The sequence below is a fragment of the Globicephala melas genome, chromosome 18 (assembly GCF_963455315.2).
Source record: "Globicephala melas chromosome 18, mGloMel1.2, whole genome shotgun sequence".
Classification (NCBI taxonomy): Eukaryota; Metazoa; Chordata; class Mammalia; order Artiodactyla; family Delphinidae; genus Globicephala; species Globicephala melas.
In genome coordinates, this window is record NC_083331.1 from 211,982 (window position 1) to 236,901 (window position 24,920).

Sequence of the window (24,920 nt, forward strand, 5' to 3'; positions counted from 1 at the left end):
AGTAGAAAAGACCAGAAAGGGGATTCTGGTCAGAGTCAGAGAAAGGTTCAAATGGTGCTCATATCATAACTGTACTGACTTTGAATTGTTTAATGCAGTAGAAGGTCCAGAAAAGAAAATTCAGATCATGCTTGGTATAAATATGCTTTCTACTTGAGGCTTAGTCACAAAGGGGTGGCTCAAAGGCCATATCTGGCTTGTAACCATGTTTGATTTAGTGCACAGCTGTTATAAAATTGGAAAATTATACAAAAAGTCTTATTTCTAAGTACTACAAAATCTTCTGGAATGACAGCTAGCACCAGCGGGGCAACAGCAGTCCCTCTAGGTGGGAGCATGCTCTTCGGTTCACCCTAGTCCTCACCACTGCTGTTTCAGTCCAGCTCGCCCTGGTTTGGGGACCCGAGATCTGGGGGATTTCTGATATACCGGCTGTGACAAGAATGAGCTCTTAATGGAGCAGTGCTATTACTAGAAAGTGCTTTTTCAAAACCTCTGTACATACCACGTTCCTGTGTGTGCAGTGGTGTAAATAGCTTATGCAGGGTTTCTCTCAAGAAGCCAGTGAAAATAACAGATGTTCTTATAAATACATGTGTATTCACCTCTATGAGTAACACTCAAAATTTGCTGACTGTATGCATAAAGGTATGCTTTATGTGTAGAATGTAAATGAATTTTAACAGAGATGGTAGTATTAAAGCCCACTGGCTCAATCTAGGAAAACTTTGGGGAGAGTTACATTTTAAATAAAGTAAAAGATGGAAAGAATGAGACTTAGCAAGAAACCATCAAGATAACTTTTGAAAGTAACAGCGTATGAATTATAAATAAACTTAGAGAATGCCTTGTCCCTCCTGCCAGTTGTAGGAGGAACAGGCAGCAAAGACATGATGGTGTTTTCTTGACATGTATCTTTTTAATTTTAGGCTCAGGTACCAGAACAAATAGTGACATTATATGAAGACGAACGGTATCCAGTTCATATGTCATTAGTAGAAATGGGGCTTGCAGACCAAGATGAGTGATGTAAGTACCACGACTTCTTGTTCACCCTTATAGTCAGCATACGGCATGTGACTGATGTAGCAGAGATTCATACTAAATTGCCCTGAAAAGCACCTTTGGCCTTTCCTTGACTTGTCAAAGGAATGACAACAAAGCTCGACCAGAGTCTCTCTTGTAGATCTCTCCTTCATAGGCCCTTCTTACCTATTGAGTACCAGCAACAGAGAGGTTCCATAGCTATAAAGACGCTTGGGACGGCTGTCCTGACCATTCATGGTGCCAGATGGTTATGGGGGCAAGGAGGAGAGCAGCAGAAAGCAGGCACTATAAATAATTTAAGCACAGAACTCTATGCTACACGTGCAGCACTACTGGACAGTCAGTGCCCTGATAACAAGGTTATTAAAGTCCTTCGGTAAACAGCTCACTCTCTATCCATTCACATAAATGTAACGTGATTCAGTAACTGTATTTGAACCTTAAGCAAAGGTTTAAAATAACACACCTTTTGTTTTTCAGGTTTACAGTACAGAGCATCTATAGCAGCCCAGAAGAAAGTTTTCTGTTATATGTAGACCGTTTCAGGCTTATTTTTCTTGACTTGTTCTGCAATAGTGCTGGGCTTTTTTTTCTGTTCTTTACATGCTGAACTGTTAGGAATTGTTCAGAAAAAGTTAATAAATATTTGCTTTCAAGTATTTACTTATTTTATTTTACTGTAATTTTTAAATGAAATATTTCAGGCACGTTAGAAAAAACATATTTAGTTCATTTTATAACTAATGTACATTCAGCTGAAGAAATAAGACATCATCAGCATGGTTGTAGGCCCCTGTTCTACCCTTCCCCATTCATTCTGTTTCTTACAGAGGAGGTGAATACTGTGAATTTGGGTTTATCATTCTTATATAGCGCTTTATAATTTTATTATATATGCACACATCCATAAACAAGAGCTCTGTATATTTTTAAGTGTGTGCAGTATCACACAATTAATTACCTTTTTCCCCTACTTTATTTCCACTATATAATGCATATTGGTATGCATAGCTCTATTTTATTCACTTTCACTGTTACATCCATCTGTGCATATAATTTATCCTGTTAAGATATTTAGGTCGTTACCAGTTTTTTCTCAATTACAGATACTCTACTGTACAACCCCTTATGCACCTGTGAGGGGTTTTCTAGTAAATATACTTTAGTGGAATTTAGTACTAGGTCATGAGGCAACTGCTTTCCAAAAAAGGGATTTTACCAGCTAATTCTACCATCAGTAGTCCAAGTTCCTTGCCAGCATGTGGTGTGGCCAGACCATTGTTTGCCAGTTTATGACACGAACGTAAAAAGGTACCTCATTGTTGAAATATGCATTTACTGGTTTTAGTTTATTGCTTATTAATATCCTTTGTTTGTAATTACCTATTTTAACTAATAGGGATTCTTTATATATTCTGGTTACTAATCCTTTGTCAGATACGTGTTTCTTTTCCTAGGCTGTGACTTTACTCTCTTTTGTGTTATCTTTGGACAAACAAACTTTTGACTCATCAACCTTTTAAGGTTTGTGCTGTGTCTCATTTAAAAATCTTTCTCTCAGGAGCTCCCTGGGTCTAGGGGTTAGGGTTAGGCACTTTCACTGCTGTGGCCTGGGTTCAGTCCCTGGTCTGGGAACTGAGATCCCCCAAGAGGTGCGGCACAGCCAAAAATAATAATTAAAAAAATAAAATTTAAAAATCTTTCTCTATTCCTGAGGTAATATATATAATTATTTATTTTCTTTGAAAAGTTTTTTGTTATTCAGTTTTAAATCACCTGGAATTAATACATGTGGCTTTTTTAAAAATACTGAGTTACTGCCAGCACTACTGTCAGACTGCACTAAGTGACTAGACCAAACTTACTATGTAAATCTACTTGTAGGTGACTTACCCCCCACCCCTTCAAGGACATCTTGCTTCTGTCAGCCCCACCTTACAGGTAATAAGGTCAAGGCACCTGTGGTCTATCAATCAGTTAACACTGGCTGGTTAGTTTTCACGCCCCACCTTTCTCAGCTGTCACCCTCGTGACAACTGCTTTTTCCTCCCATGAGATTTATCTGCACTCATAGAATGAACTCTTCTGCCTGTTTTACTGTTTATTTGTACTCAGTCACTGTTTTAACTTCCAATTCTGTGACCTCTGTGGTAGATAATGCTTTACTTTTAGTACTAATTGAGCACAGTAATATTTTGACTGGAGAAATCCTCTTACTCCTTCAGTAAACTTTCTAAGCAAGCCCTTCATAGGCCTGGCAGGTGGTGGGAAAATCTGTGATACTGTGCTTCTTGTACTTCTTGGCTCTCATAACCATCTCCAACCAATGAAAGCATCCACTTGTTAAAAGTCTGTACTGGTTAGAACCGTAGAAAGACAAGGCAGGTGAACTAAAAATGAAAGCTGTCCCTGTGCATTTCAAACATTATGAAAAAATTCCAAACAATCTTTTCCACTTATATATACACACAGTATATATAAATTAAACCACAGAATCCACAAGAAAATGTACATTTTTTAAAGAAGAAAATCAAGTTAATGTTATTTCATGATTAGCCACACACAAGGATCATGACAACTTTGTGTCCATTAGAACATTACCATCCTTGTCTTTAACTCTTACGCGACCAGATGAATATTTGGTTTCTTGAAGACCGTTTGCATACACAGTTTTAACAGTGCCATCTGGATACTCCCGTCTCTTGAACTGGGCCGTGTGTAGTTCTCGTTGGCCATTATTAAACTCTATGATTTTGTTGCCATCTCTGTAAATTTAAAGTAGAATTTAATTTCTTTAAAAATATGGAGTATATACAGCAGGAGAACTCTGGCAGTTATTCCTTCTCCTAGAACATCCCTGGTCCTTATATAGGTATAATTGGGACTCCTCAGCACAGAATGGTTTTTTCTGTTTTGGTTATTTCTCAAATTTTATATGAACACAATGGCTCTGTGCCACATACAAGTGTTAGCCAGTGCCCTATCAAGTGTGGCCCTAGGGTGTCAGCATCACCCAAGGGCTCATTAGAAACGCAAATTATTTGGCTGGGGCCCAGCAACCTGCTCTTGAACAGTCCCCTCCAGCTGATTCGAGAACCACTACTGTAAGTGAAAAACGGCAAAGTAATCCTGAATGAATTGCGTATTTGAAAGCTGCTAAGAGAATAAAAGTCTTCATCACAAGAAAAATGTGTAAGTATGTGTAATGATGGAAGTTAACTAGAATTCTGTGATCATCTTGCAATATATACCAATATCAAATCTTTGTTGTACACCTGAAACTAATGTTATGTCAGTTATATCTCAATTAAAACATGATAATCCTGAATGAATTAATACACGGGATGTGCTTTAGTGTAGATGAAAAAAGACTTGCCATGAGTTAATACTTGAAGATGGACAGACGGATATGGGGACCTTTTCATATTATTTTCTTTCTACTACAGAAAATTTCAATCGAGTCAATTTTTTTTGAAAAGTTTCTAAAATCAAAGTGTACTATACACAGAAGAAATAAGGTTTGAGGAAAATCTTTAGTTGAGCACCAGATAAAGTTTCAGACCACATTAAGGGAAAAACACAATCATGACCATGAAAAGTTCCTACATTATTGCCAAGTTTATATCATAGAATTCAAGTTAATGGGTACTTAAACTGTTACACTCCAGGAGAGGAGGGTGAAACTAAAAACAGGACTCTCGATTTGACAAAACTCCACCAAGGTTTCAATTAAAATGGTGCTTATAAGATGCTCTTCACTGTGGACTGAAGAAGTTGACTCTAACTTCAAGACATTTAACACTCAGAAGGAGAAAGAAAGATAATTGTTGATTTTAAGGAATTGGCTTAGGGTGGCCAGAGAGTAAAGTGCTTAACGCTGGGACAGGGAGACCCAGATAATCAAAATACAGAGTCTGGTTATTGTTAAAAATTGACAGGGCAGCTTTCCTTCCTTGTGTCTCACTCAACTGTTTTCAAATTTCACCAGATTGATTTCTAAACAAATACTTGCCATTTGCCTTTCGTGAAGTGCTGTTCAGACACCCTTTAGAGGTCTGTAGGCCAAAGATTATCCTAGACGTTACAATGCATTTATCTCAACCTCATCCTAAACTCCAGAATGCTGAAAACATGTCTCACCTGCTCTCAAATTCTGAACTCAGTGAAATGTTGAATGACTTACACAAATGTTTTAAGATTTTTAAAATTCAACTGGTAATAAAAGTTGAAAACTAGAAAATCTAGAAACAAAACAGGTAACGTACCGTTGCCCTCTGACGATTGTACCATCTGGGAAAATGCTTTCTTCTTGTCCATCAGCAAACAAGTTTTTGACAGTCTGATCAGGAAACGTGATTTCTTTTCTTCCATCTGGGAAATGTTTTTCTGTAGAAAAAGGAGTTACCATAAATATTTTATTTTTAAAGAAAGGAAGAATGTAATAACTGAGAGGGCACAGCAGGTTTTCACCTATCTGTCCGCTTGAGAAATGTAAGACTTCCAGTCCTTCTGGGTACGTGGTGTGGGTGGTGTGTGTGGCTGCGTAGTAGTAGATCTGCAAAGACACAGAGTCAGCACTGCCTCCTCTTCAGAGGTGTTTACGCTACGGACAAAACACGCCCTTGGAAACCTACCACTCTCCCATCCGGCATGACCTGCTTGACATCACCGTTGAAGAAAGTGACAGTGACGGTCTTTCCATCTGCACTCGCTTCTTTTCGGGTTCCATTTGGAAACAATATAACACGGCACCCATTCTTATAAACTTTTTCTATCTACAAAAAAAAAACCAGGACTATCAATATGTAAAACTTCCTGAGACCACATGACAAAAATATCCCTAATACTTTTAATTGCCTACTTTGACATTTTTCATAATAAAAATTAAAACATTTCTCAGAGGGAGAGAAAAGTTAATAAGTTCATAATAATCAGCTTCACCTATCTACACATCACTGTTCTTAGGTCACCTGTTCCCCCAAAACAAACTTTTTTTTCAAGCAAACTGCAGACATCACTTCTCCTGTAAACATTTCAACAGGTATCTCTAATGGAAGTATTTTTAACATAACCAAACCGTTATCATCCCTAATAAGCTGTAATTAATTCCTTCATCATATCATAACCATATTTTCCATAAATGCACACAAAGAAGGCCTTTTACAGTTTACTTGAATCAGGATCAAAACAAGATCCACACACACTTGATGTGTCTCTCCCCTCAATTTCTAATGGTCCCTTCCTTTCCCCCTTTTTTAATGACAACTGTTGAAGGAACTGTGTCACTGAATATGTAACATTTCCCACACTCTGGATTTGGCTGATTGCTTTTCCATTATAGTGTCATTAAACATGTTCCCATATCACTTTTTCCTTAAAAAACCCAGTAGTTAGCTCTCGAGGCTTGATTAAATTCCAGCTGAATTACTCTGACAAGAGTACTTTTTAGGTGCAGCAGTGGGCCTTGTATGGCAGCACGTCCAGAAATCCAGTAGGTATGCGCTGCCTCCTGACCTCAGCACTGAGTGGGTGGCATCACGAGATCCGTCAACCTTTCGTCTAAGGTTTTAGGAGCCACTGATGACTACCTAGACCCTCGTGTCATCAGAAATTGTAAACTGGGGATTCTCTAATTTTCTCATTCCTCTTCCATTCATTAGCTGCGATTCTTCCTCTAAAAAAGAAAACCTTCCCTCGTCAACAATTTGTTATCCTGAAGTAGAGTTTGTACAGGAAGAGCCTAACAACTTACTTCTGACTGTTGGTCTTGTCCTTCACTGATTCCTCAAGATTTGCAGTGAACTTTGGCCTTCTGATTTCTATTAAAGTGGATCAGATTAGAGTACTTGGAAAAGTACATGTTCTATAAACCCGAGGAAAAATTCCCTCATCACCTCCTCAGTAACCCTGTTTATGTTCCTCCTCTTGTCATTTTCACTTTTTAGCTGGAACACCCAGCCAGGCCGTTTTCCCACTCAAAACCTTTCCTAAGCACAAGAATAAAATTGTCAGGCTGGGGGTGGAGAGCAGCTGATCCAGGAAATATTTAAGGAAGCCTGCAGGAAGGGTAGGGCCGAGAACTGAGGTTTTGAAAAGTACCAAGGATTACCAAGGCTTCTTAGCTATGTCTGGAGAAAGAACAAGAGTTTAAGCAACTGGATTGTATTCCTCCTTTTGTTGCATCATCTCTAAATTAGAAATGGCAGCTAAATGCATGCTGTCCCTTTAGTATTTTCATAGGGTCCCAAGGTTCAAACCGAGTCATGTGCCAAGGTCCTCAGCCCCATCAAGTCTTGAAGATCAATTATTTCAGAATCTGTTTCAACTTTTTTTTTTTTAAACTTTTTTTTTTTTTTTGTGGTACGCAGGCCTCTCACTGTTGTGGCCTCTCCCGTTGCAGAGCACAGGCTCCGGACGCGCAGCCTCAGCGGCCATGGCTCACGGGCCCAGCCGCTCCGCGGCATGTGGGATCCTCCCGTACCGGGGCACGAACCCGTGTCCCCTGCATCGGCAGGCGGACTCTCAACCACTGCGCCACCAGGGAAGCCCCTCAACTCTATTTTAACCCATGTTCATTTTTTATAGTATTCATTGGTTTAAAGAAAAAAGTTTAACCTTTCCATCAGGATGGCTGATTTCTCCCTGAATTTCTTCTTTTTCTTCTTTTTCATCGTCGTCTTTACATTCAGGATCTGGAGAGTTCACTGGTTCAGGTGGCTCCCTGGGTAAGGCTGTCTGTAAGGACAAGAGGCTCTCCGTCTGTCCTACATTACATGTAATAAAAATCTCAAGCAGCTAAAACTTACACTTAGTCCAAAAGCCAGATTCCACTATTACAGGATTCTAGTATGACTAGTATTCGGTGTTGTATAGAAAACATTTACAATGTTAAGTAAAAAGTTTCCTTTATAAATGGTTTAGAAACTTAAGCCAGTTAACCAGTCAACTTTAAGCCTGAATAATATGTTTAATATATAAAAACATAAAGAGATTTACTTGTCCTTTATCCGAATTGCCTAAATCACGAGACACAGACTTGGATCTTCGAGATGGATTGCCTGTTAGAATATAATTACCAGAGTTAGTTTTATTATTTAATTGAAAGTTTTAAGTTTACTCAATACTATGGTCAAACATCTCCTTAGTTCACTCTTTTGCGAACTGCCGTCCTTTACCCATTATTTAAGGAAGTCTTAGTACTTTTCGTTATTAATTCCTAGGAGTTCTTCACTGTATAAATTCAAATACTTAAGTCTGATGACCAAGAAACGCAAAGTATCTGTTTTTTGAAAGTGTACAATCTGGAGAAAGGTGCTCAACTAACCTAACAGATGGACCCAAAGGTATTTTGGAGACAATCACCAGGACTTTAGTTAGAGGGTAGGAATGGGGTACAGATAATAGAAGCATCCAGGAATACACATAGAATTTGGCTTGAAAAAAAATAACTGGGTATTTAATTATAATCTAGACCTAATGGCTGTGGTCTAAACTTTTTAGATCATGACCAACACACAAATCATGTACTGTACACGTTCATACATTATAAAATAAGCATGTATGTGCATACAGACAGACACCACCAACAACAAAGTGATATTAAAAATACACTGAAGTTCTAATATTTTCTTCTTATATGCCAATGGGTATTATAAACACTCCCAAATTTGAAGGGTTTCAAGCTCAAGTGCCAGGATCTGACTTAAGTGTTAAACACTAAAATGGATGTTGGATGCTCCAGGGAGAATAGACTAGAGAAGAAGAACAGAGGCAGAGTCCAGTCAGGAGGTTGGTGGGCGACTGTGGAGATGGCAGTGTTTGTACTGTGTCAAATCACTGACCCGTGGGTCCCAAACAGCCGAGTGCTAGCAATGTCATATGGTTCAACCTACTTAATTCAGAAAGTACCAACATCAGGATTAGTTTAGGGATTGATGGGAGTGGGGGGTTAGGATACAAGAAAAAAGGGATCAAGGAGTGCACACAGATTTGGCTAAATGAACACCTTGCTCCACCTCACAGGCACAAAGAACCACAGTGCAGTCTGAGCTCCGTGTTACATCATCTCTAAATCTTACAACCAGCCTCGTAGAAAAGACTAATAGCCTCATTTTATAGGTGAGGAAATCAAAGCTGAGAGGCTAAATAACTTGCCAAGGTTGTCAACTAATAAAAGTCAAGTCAGGGGCTTCCCTGGTGGCGCAGTGCTTGAGAGTCCGCCTGCCGATGCAGGGGACACGGTTTCGTGCCCCGTTGCGGGAAGATCCCACATGCCGCGGAGCGGCTGGGCCCGTGAACCATGGCGGCTGAGCCTACGTGTCTGGAGCCTGTGCTCCGCAACGGGAGCGGCCACAACAGTGAGAGGCCCACGTACCGCAAAAAAAAAAAAAAAAAAAAAAAAAAAGTCAAGTCAGAACCAGTATTCGAGCTCATCAAGCTTAATTCTCTCAGCTGTTTATGAACGTCATGAACAAGCCTCTGAGCACATTCTCACTGGGAGGAACAGAGGGGGATGGGTGTCCACCACTGTGAGCACCTTATAAAATGACATGTCAAAATTAATAACTAATGCTGGAACAGCTAGCTACTTTAGGAGTATATGTTTATGACCTCAGGATAGGTAAAGACTTAAGGCAAGAAGCACCACCCATAAAGGAAAAAGGTGAAATTCAACTACATTAAAGAAAGAAATCTGGGAACTTTTAAAGGTGAAGTCAGCATCATGGCGGCTAAATCATTCCTCTTTCCTCTCCCTTAGCCAGACTCATGAAGTCAAAAAGGGAGAGGATGCAAATCAATAAAATTAGAAATGAAAAAGGAGAAATCACAACTGACACCACAGAAATACAAAGGATTATAAGAGACTACCACAAACAGCTATATGCCAATAAAATGGACAACCACGAAGAAATGGACAAATTCTTGGAAAGATACAATTTTCCAAGACCGAACCAGGAAGAATTAGAAAATATAAACAGACCTATCACAAGCAATGAAATTGAAACTGTAATTTAAAATCTTCCAACCAACAAAAGCCCAGGACCAGATGGCTTCACAGGCGAATTCCATCAAACATTTACAGAAGACCTAACACCCATCCTTCTCAAACTCTTCCAAAAAACTGCAGAGGGAAGAACACTCCCAAATTCGATCTGCAAAGCCACCATCACCCTGATACCAAAACCAGAAAAAGATATCACAAAAAAAGGAAATTACAGACCAATATCACTGATGAATATAGACGCAAAAATCCTGAACAAAAACTGGCAAATAGAATGCAACAACACATTAAAAGGATCATACACCATGATCAAGTGGGATTTATCCCAGGGATGCAAGGACTCTTCAGTATATGCAAATCAATCAATGTGATACACCATATACACAAATTAAGGAATAAAAACCATATGATCATCTCAATAGATGCAGAAAAAGCGTTTGACAAAATTCAACACCCATTTATGATAAAAACGCTCCAGAAAATGAGCATAGAGGGAACCTACCTCAACATAATAAAGGCCATATATGACAAACCCACAGCCAACATCATACTCAAAGGTGAAACACTGAAAGCATTTCCACTAAGATCAGGAACAAGACAAGGATGTCCACTCTCACCACTATTATTCAACATAGTTCTGGAAGTCCTAGCCACGGCAATCAGAGAAGAAAAAGAAATAAAAGGAATATAAATTGGAAAAGAAGTAGTAAAACTGTCACTGTTTGCAGATGACATGATATTATACATAGAAAATCCTAAAGATGCCACCAAAAAACTACTACAACTAATCAATGAATTTGGTAAGGTTGCAGGATACAAAATTAATGCACAGAAATCTCTTGCATTCCTATACACTAACAATGAAAAATCAGAGAGATTAAGGAAACAATCCCATTTACCATCGCAACAAAAAGAATAAAATACCTAGGAATAAACCTACCTAAGGAGAAAAAGACCTGTACTCAGAAAACTATAAAACACTGATGAAAGAAATCAAAGATGACATAAACAGATGGAGAAATATACCATGTTCTTGGATTGGAAGAATCAATATTGTGAAAATGACTATACTACCCACAGCAATCTACAGATTCAATGCAATCCTTATCAAACTACCAATGGCATTCTTCACAGAATTAGAACAAAAAATTTTACAATTTGTATGGACACAAAAGACCCCGAATAGCCAAAGTGATCTTGAGAAAGAAAAACGGCGATGGAGGAATCAGGCTCCCAGACTTCAGACCATACCACAAAGCTACAGTAATCAAGACAGTTAGGGTATTGGCACAAAAACAGAAATACACATCAATGGAACAGGATACAAAGCCCAGAGATAAACCCACACACATATGGTCACCTTATCTTTGATAAAGGAGGCAAGAATATACAATGGAGAAAAGACAGCCTCTTCAGTAAGTGGAATGAAATTAGAACACTCCCTAACACCATACACAAAAATAAACTCAAAATGGATTAAAGACCTAAATGTAAGGCCAGACACTATAAAACTCTTAGAGGAAAACATAGGCAGAACACTCTGTGACATAAATCACAGCAAGATCCTTTTTGACCCACCTCCTAGAGAAATGGAAATAAAAATATACAAATGGGACCTAATGAAACTCAAATGCTTTTGCACAGCAAAGGAAACCATAAACAAGACAAAAAGACAACCCTCAGAACGGGAGAAAATATTTGCAAATGAAGCAACTGAGAAAGGATTAATCTCCAAAATTTACAAGCAGCTCATGCAGCTCAATATTAAAAAAAACAACCCAATCCAAAAACGGGCAGAAGACCTAAATAGACATTTCTCCAAAGAACATATACAGATTGCCAACAAACACACGAAAGAATGCTCAATATCATTAATCATTAGAGAAATGCAAATCAAAACTACCATGAGGTATCACCTCACACCAGTCAGAATGGCACCATGAAAAAATCTACAAAGAATAAATGCTGGAGAGGGTGTGGAGAAAAGGGAACCCTCTTGCACTGTTGGTGGGAATGTAAATTGATACAGCCACTATGGAGAACAATATGGAGGTTCCTTAAAAAACTAAAAATAGAACTACCATACGACCCAGCAATCCCACTGCTGGTCATATACCCTGAGAAAACCGTAATTCCAAAAGAGTCACGTACCACAATGTTCACTGCAGCTCTATTTACAATAGCTAGGACATGGAAGCAACCTAAGTGTCCATCGACAGATGAATGGATAAAGAAGATGTGGCACATATATACAATGGAATATTACTCAGCCATAAAAAGAAACATAATTGAGTTATTTGTAGTGAGGTGGATGGACCTGGAGACTGTCATACAGAGTGAATTAAATCAGAAGGAGAAAAACAAATACTGTATGCTAATGCATAGATAGGGAATCTTAAAAAAAAAAAAAAAAACGGTACCGATGAACCTAGTTGCAGGGCAGGAATAAAGAGGCAGACATAGAGAATGGACTTGAGGACATGGGGTGGGAGGGTGAAGCTGGGGTGAAGTGAGAGTAGCATCGACATATATACACTACCGAATGTAAAATAGTTGGCTGTTGGGAAGCAGCAGCATAGCACAGGGAGATCAGCTCCGTGCTTTGCGATGACCTAGAGGGGTGGGATAGGGAGGGTGGGAGGGAGGCTCAAGAGGGAGGGGATATGGGGACATGTGTATGCATATGGCTGAATCACTTTGTTGTACAACAGAAACTAACAGCATTGTGAAGCAATTATACTGCAATAAAGATGCATTAAAAAAAAACTAGGTAGTGAAAGAAGACAATGCGATACATACAGTACAACTCTATTCAGAAAGCTGAAAAACAAGTAAAACATTTTTTTAGGGCTGTACCTATGAAAGGGAAAAGCAATGTAATATAATCATGGAGGGGTCAGTTCTGGGATGCTGCTAATCTATTTCTTTATCTAGGCAGTGGTTACCCAAGTATTTCCTTTATAACTGCCAAACTGCATATGTTATATCCACTTTTATAAATTTAATTCACAGAAATAATTTCTAAAAATGCCAGGTAGATCTTAAAGACCCAGTTGTGAAAACAAAAGTTCATGGGAGAAAATAGCATATTTGTGACCTGACGATTGAGAAGGGTATCTGTCACAAAAAGCAAAAACCATTTTTTAAAAAAATTGATTAACTTCAATATTAAAAGGAAAAACATGTATATAAAAAACACAAACCAGGGACTTCCCTGGTGGCACAGTGATTAAGAATCCACCTGCCAATGCACGGGATACAGGTTCGAGCCCTGGTCTGGGAAGATCCCACATGCCGCGGAGCAACTAAGCCCATGTGCCACAACTACTGAAGCCCATGCACCACAACTACTGAAGCCCGCGCGCCTAGAGCCCGTGCTCCGCAACAAGAGAAGCCACCGCAATGAGAAGCCCACGCACCGCAACAAAGAGTAGCCTCCGCTCACCGCAACTAGAGAAAGCCCGCGCACAGCAACGAAGACCCAACAGAGCCAAAAATAAATAATTTTATTTTTTTAAAAAACCCACAAACCAGGCTTCCCTGGTAGCGCAGTGGTTGAGAGTCCGCCTGCCGATGCAGGGGACACGGGTTCGTGCCCCGGTCCAGGAGGATCCCACATGCCGCAGAGCGGCTGGGCTCGTGAGCCATGGCCACTGAGCCTGTGCTCCGCAACGGGAGAGGCCACAGCAGTGAGAGGCCCGTGTACCGCAAAAAAAAAAAAAAAAAAAAAAAAAAAAACCCACAAACCAAAAAGCTACATACAGATTGGCAGGAGATATTGGCAGTGCTTACAAATGACAAAGGATTAGTATGCAGAATGACTAACTTCAATACAGAAAAACATACACATACATAAACACACACACAGAGTTTTAAATGGGCAAAAGAAATGAACAGGCAATTCACAAAAGAGGAGACCCAAATGTCCACTAAATATGAAAAGATGCTCACATTACCTCATCAGTAACCTGGGAAATGCATATTACGCTGACCCACCATTTCACACCCATCTGACTAGCCAAAATTGTAAAGTCTGAGCAGATCAAGTGTTGGGAAGCACAAAGAGCATGTTCTGCTGACAGTAAAAAAAGAAACTGGTAACCGCTTTGCGAAGGGAAAGCCTCCTAAAGTGGCACAAACCTGATGTGACCCAATATCCTACTCCTGACACGTGTCAGAGAGAAACTCAAATGACCGAGACTTGTTCTGCGGCCCTTTTCATTCTGTGACAAACTGGGGGAAAACCTGAATGCCCGCCAACAAGAAAATATACTGTGGCAAATACACATGGAATCTGTACAGCTAGAGTTTATATGTATTAATGAGGCTACGTCTTAAAATACTGAGAAAGCAGCAAACTGCAGAGGGATGAACTATGAAACAACACTATATTGATTTACGGACACAATGTAGTAAAAGAATGAAAAGTAAGAAAGGGAATGCTGTCAGGGTGCACATTAACTGGGAGTAGGATACACAGGGGCTTCAATTATATTTACAATGTTTTATTTCTTAAGTTGGGTGTAAATTCTCCACTCTTTAAATTCCTGAAATATTTTAAAAGAAGATCATGCAACTATCTTACCTTGTGTTGGCAAACAGGTTTTTTTGTACTTTTCTACCTGGGTTCCTGAAGAAACTTGACTCTTTTGAAATCGAACTGATGACTTCTATAGTATGAGAAAATTTTGAATATAAAATTAGTATTAGTTTACACGTTAGTACAAGGAATGAAACTAACAGAACTCAGCTTGCAATGGGAATGTTTTAAGTTTGTTCATTTATGCTGTTTTCGTTTACTGCTACAGGCCAGAGCGAACAAGCTGCTACTAGGAATGAGCTACACACACACGCACGTGCCGCCTCTGGAAATACATGCAATCCTCAAGTGAAGGCATAACAGACCATGTAAAACAAAACAGGTTTTTGTGACTGTTACCAGAGCAGCCAGAGGAGAGGACATGAACTCACGGTCAGACAGCAGAAGACTGCTCACCACTGCCCCTTCCGCAGCCCCCGGATTTAGAGGTCAAGGTAGATGTCCTCCTTGCTCCCCACCACCACCTCCAACCAGACCCTCCTTCTCTCCTCCCTAGCCACCCCTGCCCCAGCAAGTCTCATGTCCGTGGACCCCGCGTGCCAGAAGAAGCCACCCCAATACCTTAGCCGCCATCTCTACACCTGTTCTCTCCCACCGTGGCCATGCGCTCCAATGGACAAAGTCTAGAACTAGTCATTATCAGTATCTGCGATTATTAAGAACTGCAAAAGTATCAATTTCAAAGCATTCAAATCCAGAATGTGGGACATAAATAAAAATTATCCAAAAAGCCAGTGCCATTTAATAAAGTGCCGAAGTATTTAGGGGTGAGTTGCCACAATTTCTGCAATTACCTTCAAATGGTTCAGCAAAATACCTATACAGCAGTATGGCAAAATGTGAACAATGGCTGGATCTAGGTGGGTACTCAGGTGTTCATCAAACTATTCTTTCAACTTGCTCTATTCGGGGCAGCTTTCATAATAAAATGGGGGGCAGAATTCCATCTTCTAACTACCGTGTCCTGTCCTTCCAGCTCATCCCTCTGAGACCCTCACTCCAACAATGCTTACAGCCCACACGGTCCCACAATTCACTGATCCACATGTTTTCTGTGTCCCCCAAAACCTATGCCCTCCTTGAGCAGCCTGAATTCATGGTGCACTGCAGGCACTCCTGTTGTATTTACATGCTGTCAACTTCCAGCCCCTCTCACTCTGTATGATTCACCTGGATGACCACCCCTCTGCTAAAATATCGATATTACTCTCCACCACCCTACACCCAAAGAGCTGAATAAGGAAAAATAACGCAAACAATTCCCACTTGAAACATATAATCGCTAACCTACATGGGCCCCTAGCGCAGCCCAGGAGTCAGACCACACTTCGCCCTTTGCTCTCCACTCTCGTGGACCCCGATCCACCCCTCCAGCCTCCCAGAGTGGCCTCCATCCTCAGTCTCAGCAGATGCCCGAGCCTCCATTCCCCGAGGGAAGCCAGAGGGGTTAGGGGGGAATGTCCCACCAACGGACCCCACACGTCCAGCCCCAGGTCCACGGCTGAGGCCCCGTCACCAGACACGGACGTCGAGCTCCCGGCCGGGCGGGCGCCTCCACTCCCCCAAACCCGGTCTCCTCTCCTTTGTGCTCGCAGCTTCGGCAACCCGCCCACTCTCTCCTGCATCCGTATCTTCCTACTGAATCAATCCTACCAATACATAAGCACGTGTTGATTTTCCCATCTTAAAAAAAAAAACAAAAACTACTTCCCCTACAGCTACTGCCCCATTTCCTTACTGTTACTGCAAAACTTCTCCACAGCGCTTTATACTCTGCCTGAAACCGCTCGCTCTCTTAGCCGGTCAGGCTTTTACCCGGCATATCCGAGGACCCATCTGCAGTCCCCCGCTTACTCAGCAGCGGCCTCTGGGGCACGGGCCTCTCTGCTGCTTTACTTGGCCCTCAGGACACCACACTGGCCTCCTTTACTTCAGACTCGGGTTCATTCTCCTCCCCGCCATCTTCTCACAACCTGGCCAGGACCCAGGACCCTTCCCCGTCCACGCCTTCAGCCGAGCGATCTCTCCCACACATTCCGAGGGCCCCAAACTTCTCGCTCCAACCTGAGCTTCTCTGGACACGCACAGCCCCGCCTGATGTCCACCTGATGTCTAGGAGGCATTTCGAGCTCACCTGATCTAACCTGAGCTCCTAACCAACACCCACACCCGCAGGAAAAGCGTGCTCTCTTCTTGCGGGGACTCACGGTAAAGGGCCAAAAAACCACACTCAACTTGGAAGCCGTTCCCGCCCCTCTCCTGCTGTCACACCCCATCCCCAGTTCATCAATAAACCCCATCCACCTGCAGCAACCCCCCAACTGGTGTCCTGATGGCGCCCAGACGCCCACTTCAGGCCACTCGCATGTCTACAGCAGGGAGGGTGGGCTCACCAACACAGAGGCGGAGGCCACCCCTTCCATCCAAGCCCTGCCAGGGCTCCCCGTCTGACTCAGAGGGAAAAGGCGACGCTCACAGGTAGTTACTAAGGCCTAACGAAAGCGGCACCACCACCCTCGAGCCGGTCTCTGGTCCCACCCGCTGCTCTGCCCCTCACGGACCCTGGTCCTCCCAGCCTCGGGGCTCCTGGCCCACGTCTCAGCCCGGCTCGCTGCGCCCTCTTCGGGCCACTATTCCAACGTCGCTTTCTCAGGAGGGCCTCCCCAGCCATCCTGTATAAACCGCAACACACTCCGCCCAGCGGTGATCCCCCTCCTTGCTTTCCCTCCCGAGTTCTCGCCACTACATCCCACACCATATGCTTCACTCAGCTTTCTCCCACGGCTGGAATCCGAGCTCCAAGAGGACAAGGAAGTTTGTCTGTTTTATTCATTGCTTGGTCTCCAGTGCCTCAAAGCCATGACCGGCACATCACAGTTGTGAATACAGACGAATAAAAAACCAAATACTTGATTTAAAAGGATCATATGCAAAAAAAAAAATCTCTGCAAAAATTTTACCCTGTTTTAACTGAGATTACCCGCCTACTGTGTTATAATTCCTTTATAAGAATTATAAAAATGAATTTGAAAACTATCTGTATAGCGATGCACAAAAGAAGTATTTAATTGTGGTAAAATACACAGAACACAAAATCACCATCTTAACCACGTTAAGATGTACACGTTACTGGCGTTAAGTACATTCACACCACTGCGCAGCCATCACCACCATCACCTCCAGAACTCTTCACCTTGCAAAACTGCCCTCACTAAACAACGGCTTCTCATTCTCCCCTCCCCCCAGCCCTGGCACCCACCCTGCTACTCCGTTTCTAAGAATCTGACTGCTCAAATATTTAGCATCTCCCCAACGTGACAAAACCTACCCTGGACCCGTCTCTTCTCGAGGCCGTCGCGCACTGACCCATCCTGGAGCTGCTCTCGGTGGCTTCGGCTTTCTTCCAGGCATCTAGTCGGAATCTTTCCATCACTTTCATTTCCTCCCGGAGGTCTGTGTTCTCTTTGACCAACATTTCTATCTGGCTTCTAAGACGGCCATGTGTACTGGACCATTTTCCTTCCTTTCTTTTCAAATCTTCCTGTAAATCTGCTACCTGCTGCTTCAAAGCCTCTCGGGGGGGGAGGGGGGAAAAGCATTACTAGAACTGAAACAATGCAAGAGAAGAGACAAGACACATCAACAAAACAGAATTGCCAGCCTATCACAGACAGCAGAAAAAGGAATGTCAATGACACTGGGTTTCGCAGGAAAAGGAGTGGGGTTCAGGCTAGAGTCTCACCTCATGCCATCCAGAACTGAGGAGACAGAGGAGGCAGACACCACTTGGCAGCCAGCGCGTTACACTGCGCACGGCGATAAAGGTCTAAGCTAAGACAGCAAGTGAAACACAGAGAGATGGATGAGGTTATCTGGTGAAGAAAACAGAAACAGGAATCCATGACTAACTGAAGGAACTAACACCCATCCTTCTCAAACTCTTCCAAAAACTTGCAGAGGAAGGAACACTCCCAGACTCATTCTATGAGGCCACCATCACGCTGATACCAAAACCAGACAAAGATACCACAAAAAAAGAAAATTACAGACCTGTATCACTGATGAATATAGATGCAAAAATCCTCAACAAAATACTAGAAAACAGAATCCAACAGCACATTAAAAGGATCATACACCATGATCAAGTGGGATTTACCCCAGGGATGCAAGGATTCTTCAATATACGCAAATCAATCAATGTGATACACCATATTAACAAACTGAAGAATAAAAACCATATGATCATCTCAATAGATGCAGAGAAAGCTTTTGACAAAATTCAACACCCATTTATGATAAAAACTCTCCAGAAAGCTGGCACAGAGGGAACCTACCTGAACATAATAAAGGCAATATAGGACAAACCAACACCAAACATCATTCTCAATGGTGAAAAACTGAGAGCATTTCCTCTAAGATCAGGAACAAGACAAGGATGTCCACTCTCACGGCTATTATTCAACATAGTTTTGGAAGTCCTAGCCTCAGCAATCAGAGAAGAAAAAGAAATAAAAGGAATACAAATTGGAAAAGAAGAAGTAAAACTGTCACTGTTTTTAGATGACATGATACTATACATAGAGAATCCTGAAGATGCCACCAGAAAACTACTAGAGCTAATCAATGAATTTGGCAAAGTTGCAGGATACAAAATTAATGCACAGAAATCTCTTCAATTCCTATACACTGATGATGAAAAATCTGAAAGAGAAATTAAGGAAACACTCCCATTTACCACTGCAACAAAAAGAATAAAATACCTAGGAATAAACCTACCTAGGGAGACAAAAGACCTGTATGCAGAAAACTATAAGACACTGATGAAAGAAATTAAAGATGATACCAACAGATGAAGAGATATACCATGTTCTTGGATTGGAAGAATCAATACTATGAAAATGACTATACTACCCTAAGCAATCTACAGATTCAACGCAATCCCTATCAAATTACCAATGGCATTTCTTACGAAACTAGAACAAAACATCTTAAAATTTGTATGGAGACACAAAAGACCCCGAATAGCCAAAGCAGTCTTGAGGGGGAGAAACAGAGCTGGAGGAATCAGACTCCCTGACTTCAGACTATACTACAAAGCTACAGTAATCAAGACAATATGGTACTGGCACAAAAACAGAAACATAGATCAATGCAACAAGATAGAAAGCCCAGAGATAAACCCACGCACCTATGGTCAACTAATCTATGACAAAGAAGGCAAGGATATACAATGGAGAAAAGACAGCCTCTTCGATAAGTGGTGCTGGGCAAACTGGACAACTACATGTAAAAGAATGAAATTAGAACACTCCCTAACACCATACACAAAAATAAACTCAAAATGGATTAAATTCCTAAATGTAAGGCCAGACACTATAAAACTCCTAGAGGAAAACATAGGAAGAACACTCTTTGACATAAATCACAGCAAGATCTTTTTTGATCCACCTCCTAGAGTAACGGAAATAAAAACAAAAGTAAAACAAATGGGACCTAATGAAACTTCAAAGTTTTTGCACAGCAAAGGAAACCATAGACAAGACGAAAAGACAACCCTCAGAATGGGAGAAAATATTTGCAGACAAATCAATGGATTAATCAAAGGATTAATCTCCAAAATACATAAACAGCTCATGAAGCTCAATATTAAAGAAACAAACAACCCAATCCAAAAATGGGCAGAAGACCTAAATAGACATTTCTCTAAAGAGGACATACAGATGGCCAAGAGGCACATGAAAAGCTGCTCAACATCACTAATTATTAGAGAAATGCAAATCAAAACTTCAATGAGGTATCACCTCTCACCAGTTAGAATGGGCATCATCAGAAAATCTACAAACAAATGCTGGAGAGGGTGTGGAGAAAAGGGAACCCTCTTGCACTGCTGGTGGGAATGTAAACTGATACAGCCACTATGGAGAACAGTATGGAGGTTCCTTAAAAAACTAAAAATAGAATTACCATATGATCCAGCAATCCCACTACCAGGCATATACCCAGAGAAAACCACAATTCAAAAAGACACATGCACCCCAATGTTCACTGCAGCACTATTTACAATAGCCAGGTCATGGAAGCAACCTAAATGCCCATCAACAGACGAATGGATAAAGAATTTGTGGTACATATATACAATGGAATATTACTCAGCCATAAAAAGGAACGAAACTGAGTCATTTGTTGAGACGTGGATGGATCTAGAGACTGTCATACAGAGTAAAATAAGTCAGAAAGAGAAAAACAAATATTGTATATTAACGCATGTATGTGGAACCTGGAAAAATGGTACAGATCAACCGGTTTGCAGGGCAGAAGGTGAGACACAGATGTAGAGAACAAATGTATGGACACCAAGGGGGGAAAGCCACGGGGTGGGGTGGGGAATTGGGCGATTGGGATTGACATGTATACACTGATGTGTATAACACTGATGACTAATAAGAACCTGTGGTATAAAAAAATAAATAAAATTCAAATATTAAAATTAAAAAAAAGAATCTGCCTTCCAGGGCTTCCCTGGTGTTACAGTGGTTAAGAATCTGCCTGGCAATGCAGGGGACACAGGTTCAAGCCTTGGTCCGGGGAGATCTCACATGCCGCGGAGCAACTAAACCTGTGCACCTCAACTACTGAGCCCACATGTCATAACTACTGAAACCCACATGCCTAGAGCCCATGCTCTGCAACAAGAGAAGCCACCGCAATGAGAAGCCTGCGCACCGCAATGAAGGGTAGCCCCCGCTCGCCACAACTAGAGAAAGCCCACATGCAGCAAAGAAGACCCAAAGCAGCCAAAAATAAATAAATAAAATAATTTTTTTTTAATTTTTAAAATTTTAAAAAAAAAAAAGAATATGCCTTCCAATGCAGGGGATGTGGGTTCTATCCCTGGTCAGGGAACTAAGATCCCACATGTTGTGGGGCAACTAAAACCACACACTTTAGAGCCCACATGCCACAACTAGAGAGAAGCCCGCGCACCACGATGTAGATGCTGTGAGCCACAACAAAAGATGCTGCATGTCACAACTAAGACCCAACGGAGAGGGTTAGGGAGAGTGGGAGAGAGGGAAAGAGAAAAGAAATTCAATTAAATTTAACACGAATTTTAATCTTTTACCTTTCAGGCAAAGAGCAAAAAACACTCTTAAAATTGCTAGTAGAATTTTAAATTGGCATGACAGGGACTTCCCAGGTGGCGCAGTGGTTAAGAATCCGTCTGCCAATGCCGGGGACACAGGTCGAACCCTGGTCCGGGAAGATCCCACATGCCATGGAGCAACTAAGCCCGTGAGCCACAACTACTGAGCCCACGTGCTGCAACTACTGAAGCCCACGCGCCTAGAGCCCATGCTCTGCAGCAACAGAAGCCACCACAATGAGAAGCCTGCGCACCACAACGAAGAGTAGCCCCCACTCGCCACAACTAGAGAAAGCCCGCGTGCAGCAACGAAGACCCAATGCAGCCAAAAAGAAAAAAAAAAATTGTCGTGATATTTATGGAGGGATAATCTGGCAATATCTACTAAGCACATACCCTTTAGCCTAGAAATTTCATTTGCAGGACTTTATCCCACAGATATGCTTGTGTACATAAGCTACAAACAGGTAAGGATGAATTTATTTTGTTCACTACCTCATTCCTAGTGCATGCCTGCTATACAGGCTGTACTCAATAACCAGATGTTAAATGACTATGCAGAATGACTGCGAGAGGGGAGGTATGTACAGGGTTGTTCAGGAGAGCACTTCTTATATACAGAAAAAGCAGAAATAACGTAAATGCTTGGTTAGGTAGATTACGGCACTTCCATACAATGCAGCTGTTATAACGCATCTATTTTCAATGGTAAAGGAGAACGCTCTTTACGTTAAGACGTAAAATGATTTTAGTATACTACCATTAATTTGCTTTTTGGTTTTTTTTAACTGGGAATATACATATGTATTTGCTTAGAATTTCTCTGAAAAGATACAAAAGATTGGTAACACCGGATACCTCAAAAGAGACGTAAATCAGGTGCCAGGGCAAGGGTGAGACGGAGAGGTTTCACAGCACATCTTTTTGTACCTTTTGAATAGGAATATATTACCTTTTGAAATAAAAACTTTAATAGATTGTTAAAGTCTAACTTATTAGATATAATAAACCAAGCATGAACAAAAACATAATGGCACGTTTCCGCCTACAGAAATAAATAGAATTAAAGACCCTAATAGACACTGCATGTGGTAACTGAAGCTACAGGTGTGTACTAAGACTAATCAAGGATGGTGCACTATGTATGAAAGGAAGGAAGCAAAGGCCGGGACTCAAAAAAACTAGTATGTAAAATATGAAAGTGGAAGATGAGTTTGTATTTTATGCTATAAATAATAGAAAGCCATTTAAAATTTTTATTTTGGTAAATTGAAGTTTTACTTTTGATGAAATTCAATATATCCACTTTTTCTTTTATACTTAGTTCTTTGTGTCTTCTCTTGGAAACCTCTGCAGATGCCACTGCCGCAAATATATTCACCTACATTTTTTCCTAGAAGGTTTATAGTTTTAGCTAGAAATGCATTAGTTCTTTTTAACTACTACTTTCCTCTGATCATGTCCATTTCTAACTTTGAAATGAGTAGGACTGACGATCTGGCTTATCAGTTTACAAGTTTTAGAGTTAAACACCTAGTTAGTATACAAGACTTAAATTATTATAAATGAACAGAACAATGTGTGGTGGGTCAAACAAATTAACACATTCCACTGGTGAACCTCCAACTCCTGGCTTGTTAATACATCCATGTCATTATCGGAGCATTTTCTGGGGAAGCCTTCAGTAAGAAAAGAACTGATGTATTTTACTCTTTAAAAGTCGAGACTACAGGACTTCCCTGGCGGTCCAGTGGTTAAGACTCCGTGCTTCCAATGCAGGGGGCACGGGTCCAATCCCTGGTCGGGGAACTAAGATCCTACATGCCACATGGCATGGCCAAAAAAAATTGAAAAAAAAAGAAAGTCAAGACTACAAAAGATGTTCCTGATGTCTCAGATTATTTGCTGAGTCAATGGATGATTAATAAACTGATACCCAATTTCCCTTTGACACATCAAATAATTCTAAGATTCTTACCAGACTGTCATCTTTACTAACTGATATGAGTATAATGTAAGGAACTGACATACTTGTATTTCTTCACGTTCTTTTTTATCCGGAAAAGTTCTTGCAACTGTAGAATACTTTTCAAAAACTTTGCGTTCCTTTTGTAATTTCCTCATTTCCTCCTTTTTAAACTCCTCTATTCGAGCCAATTCTTTTGCTTTCTGTTGTTCAAAGTCAGCAATTTCTTTCCTAAAACAACCAAACCACGTTATAATCTAAGGAGACCACCTCAGTACAGTAATCCACGTGTGGTACCAAAATGGAACACCAGTGACAACCTGGAATTGAGGAGCTGCTAGTTTTGGTGAATCCATCTTCAGCCCACAGTAGTGAAGTAACAGTCAATTAACTCAGTAAAGCACTACTCAACAAGCGTTCACTGCATACCTACTATGATTCAAGTACTACACTACGTACTGGAGAAACCACAGTGAGAAAAATAAATATCCTTACTCCTATAACGCTTCTTACATTCTAGTGGGAGCGACAGATGACAATAAATAAGATTAACAAGTAAAATATATGGAACACTGGAAATGTTAAGAAGAATAAACCAAGGAATGAGGTTAGGAAATATGGAGGTTAGGAGCCTGAAACTATGGATGGAGTCATCTTGCTGAGGCAGTATTTGAGGTAAAACCTGAGGGACGTGAGAGAACCACCATGGAGGTACCTGGACAAAACAGTTCAGGCAGAGGGAACACCACATGCAAAAGCCCTGAGATAGGAACATGCCTGATGTGTTCAAAGAACAGGCAGGAGGCCAGTGTGGCTAAAGAGACAGAACGGTAGGAGAAAACGTCAGGAAAAAAGGATGGGGGGGTGCGGGAGGCGGGGCGATTAATTAGGGTCTGTGGACCACTGTGAAGACCCTGGTATTTAGCTTAGGAGCACGCGGGTCAGAGGAACTGTCAGGACCCGGGCTCCTTCTGGATGCTGTGTAAAGAGCACAGGGAGAGTGACGACACAAAACTGTGGAACAAGAGGCCCCTGGCTCACATCCTTCCACACAAACGCCATCCACAGACAGAAGTGCGTTTGTGGAAGCTCTAGGATTCAGGCAGGAAATGAGAAACGCTGGTGAAGCCTAAGGTCAAGGACAGCCACTTAGAGAAGGCAG

At 41.2% G+C, this 24,920-nt stretch overlaps 2 protein-coding genes across 10 annotated transcripts in view; one reads left to right on the forward strand and one right to left on the reverse strand.

Annotated features, from left to right (window-relative positions):
- RNF17 (ring finger protein 17) overlaps positions 1–15,361 on the forward strand; it is a 124,368-nt gene extending 109,007 nt beyond the window's left edge. For 6 of the 7 annotated variants that reach the window (XM_060287743.1, XM_060287745.1, XM_060287746.1 and 3 more), the window contains 2 exons: positions 930–1,029; positions 1,528–1,815. In XM_060287743.1, the coding sequence (XP_060143726.1) occupies positions 930–1,028 (99 nt within the window). In that variant the 3' untranslated portion in view covers position 1,029; positions 1,528–1,815. Of the gene's footprint in view, positions 1–929; positions 1,030–1,527; positions 1,816–14,856 lie in introns of those variants that run through there. The other variant, XM_060287744.1, reaches the window with a different exon arrangement.
- CPAP (centrosome assembly and centriole elongation protein) overlaps positions 528–24,920 on the reverse strand; it is a 57,125-nt gene continuing 32,732 nt past the window's right edge. For 2 of the 3 annotated variants that reach the window (XM_030882772.2, XM_030882773.2), the window contains exons 10-18: positions 23,824–23,989; positions 17,977–18,219; positions 14,634–14,718; positions 8,044–8,105; positions 7,663–7,782; positions 5,682–5,822; positions 5,518–5,602; positions 5,313–5,433; positions 528–3,812 (exon numbers count right to left, since the gene is read on the reverse strand). In XM_030882772.2, the coding sequence (XP_030738632.1) occupies positions 3,617–3,812; positions 5,313–5,433; positions 5,518–5,602; positions 5,682–5,822; positions 7,663–7,782; positions 8,044–8,105; positions 14,634–14,718; positions 17,977–18,219; positions 23,824–23,989 (1,219 nt within the window). In that variant the 3' untranslated portion in view covers positions 528–3,616. Of the gene's footprint in view, positions 3,813–5,312; positions 5,434–5,517; positions 5,603–5,681; positions 5,823–7,662; positions 7,783–8,043; positions 8,106–14,633; positions 14,719–17,976; positions 18,220–23,823; positions 23,990–24,920 lie in introns of those variants that run through there. The other variant, XR_009559705.1, reaches the window with a different exon arrangement.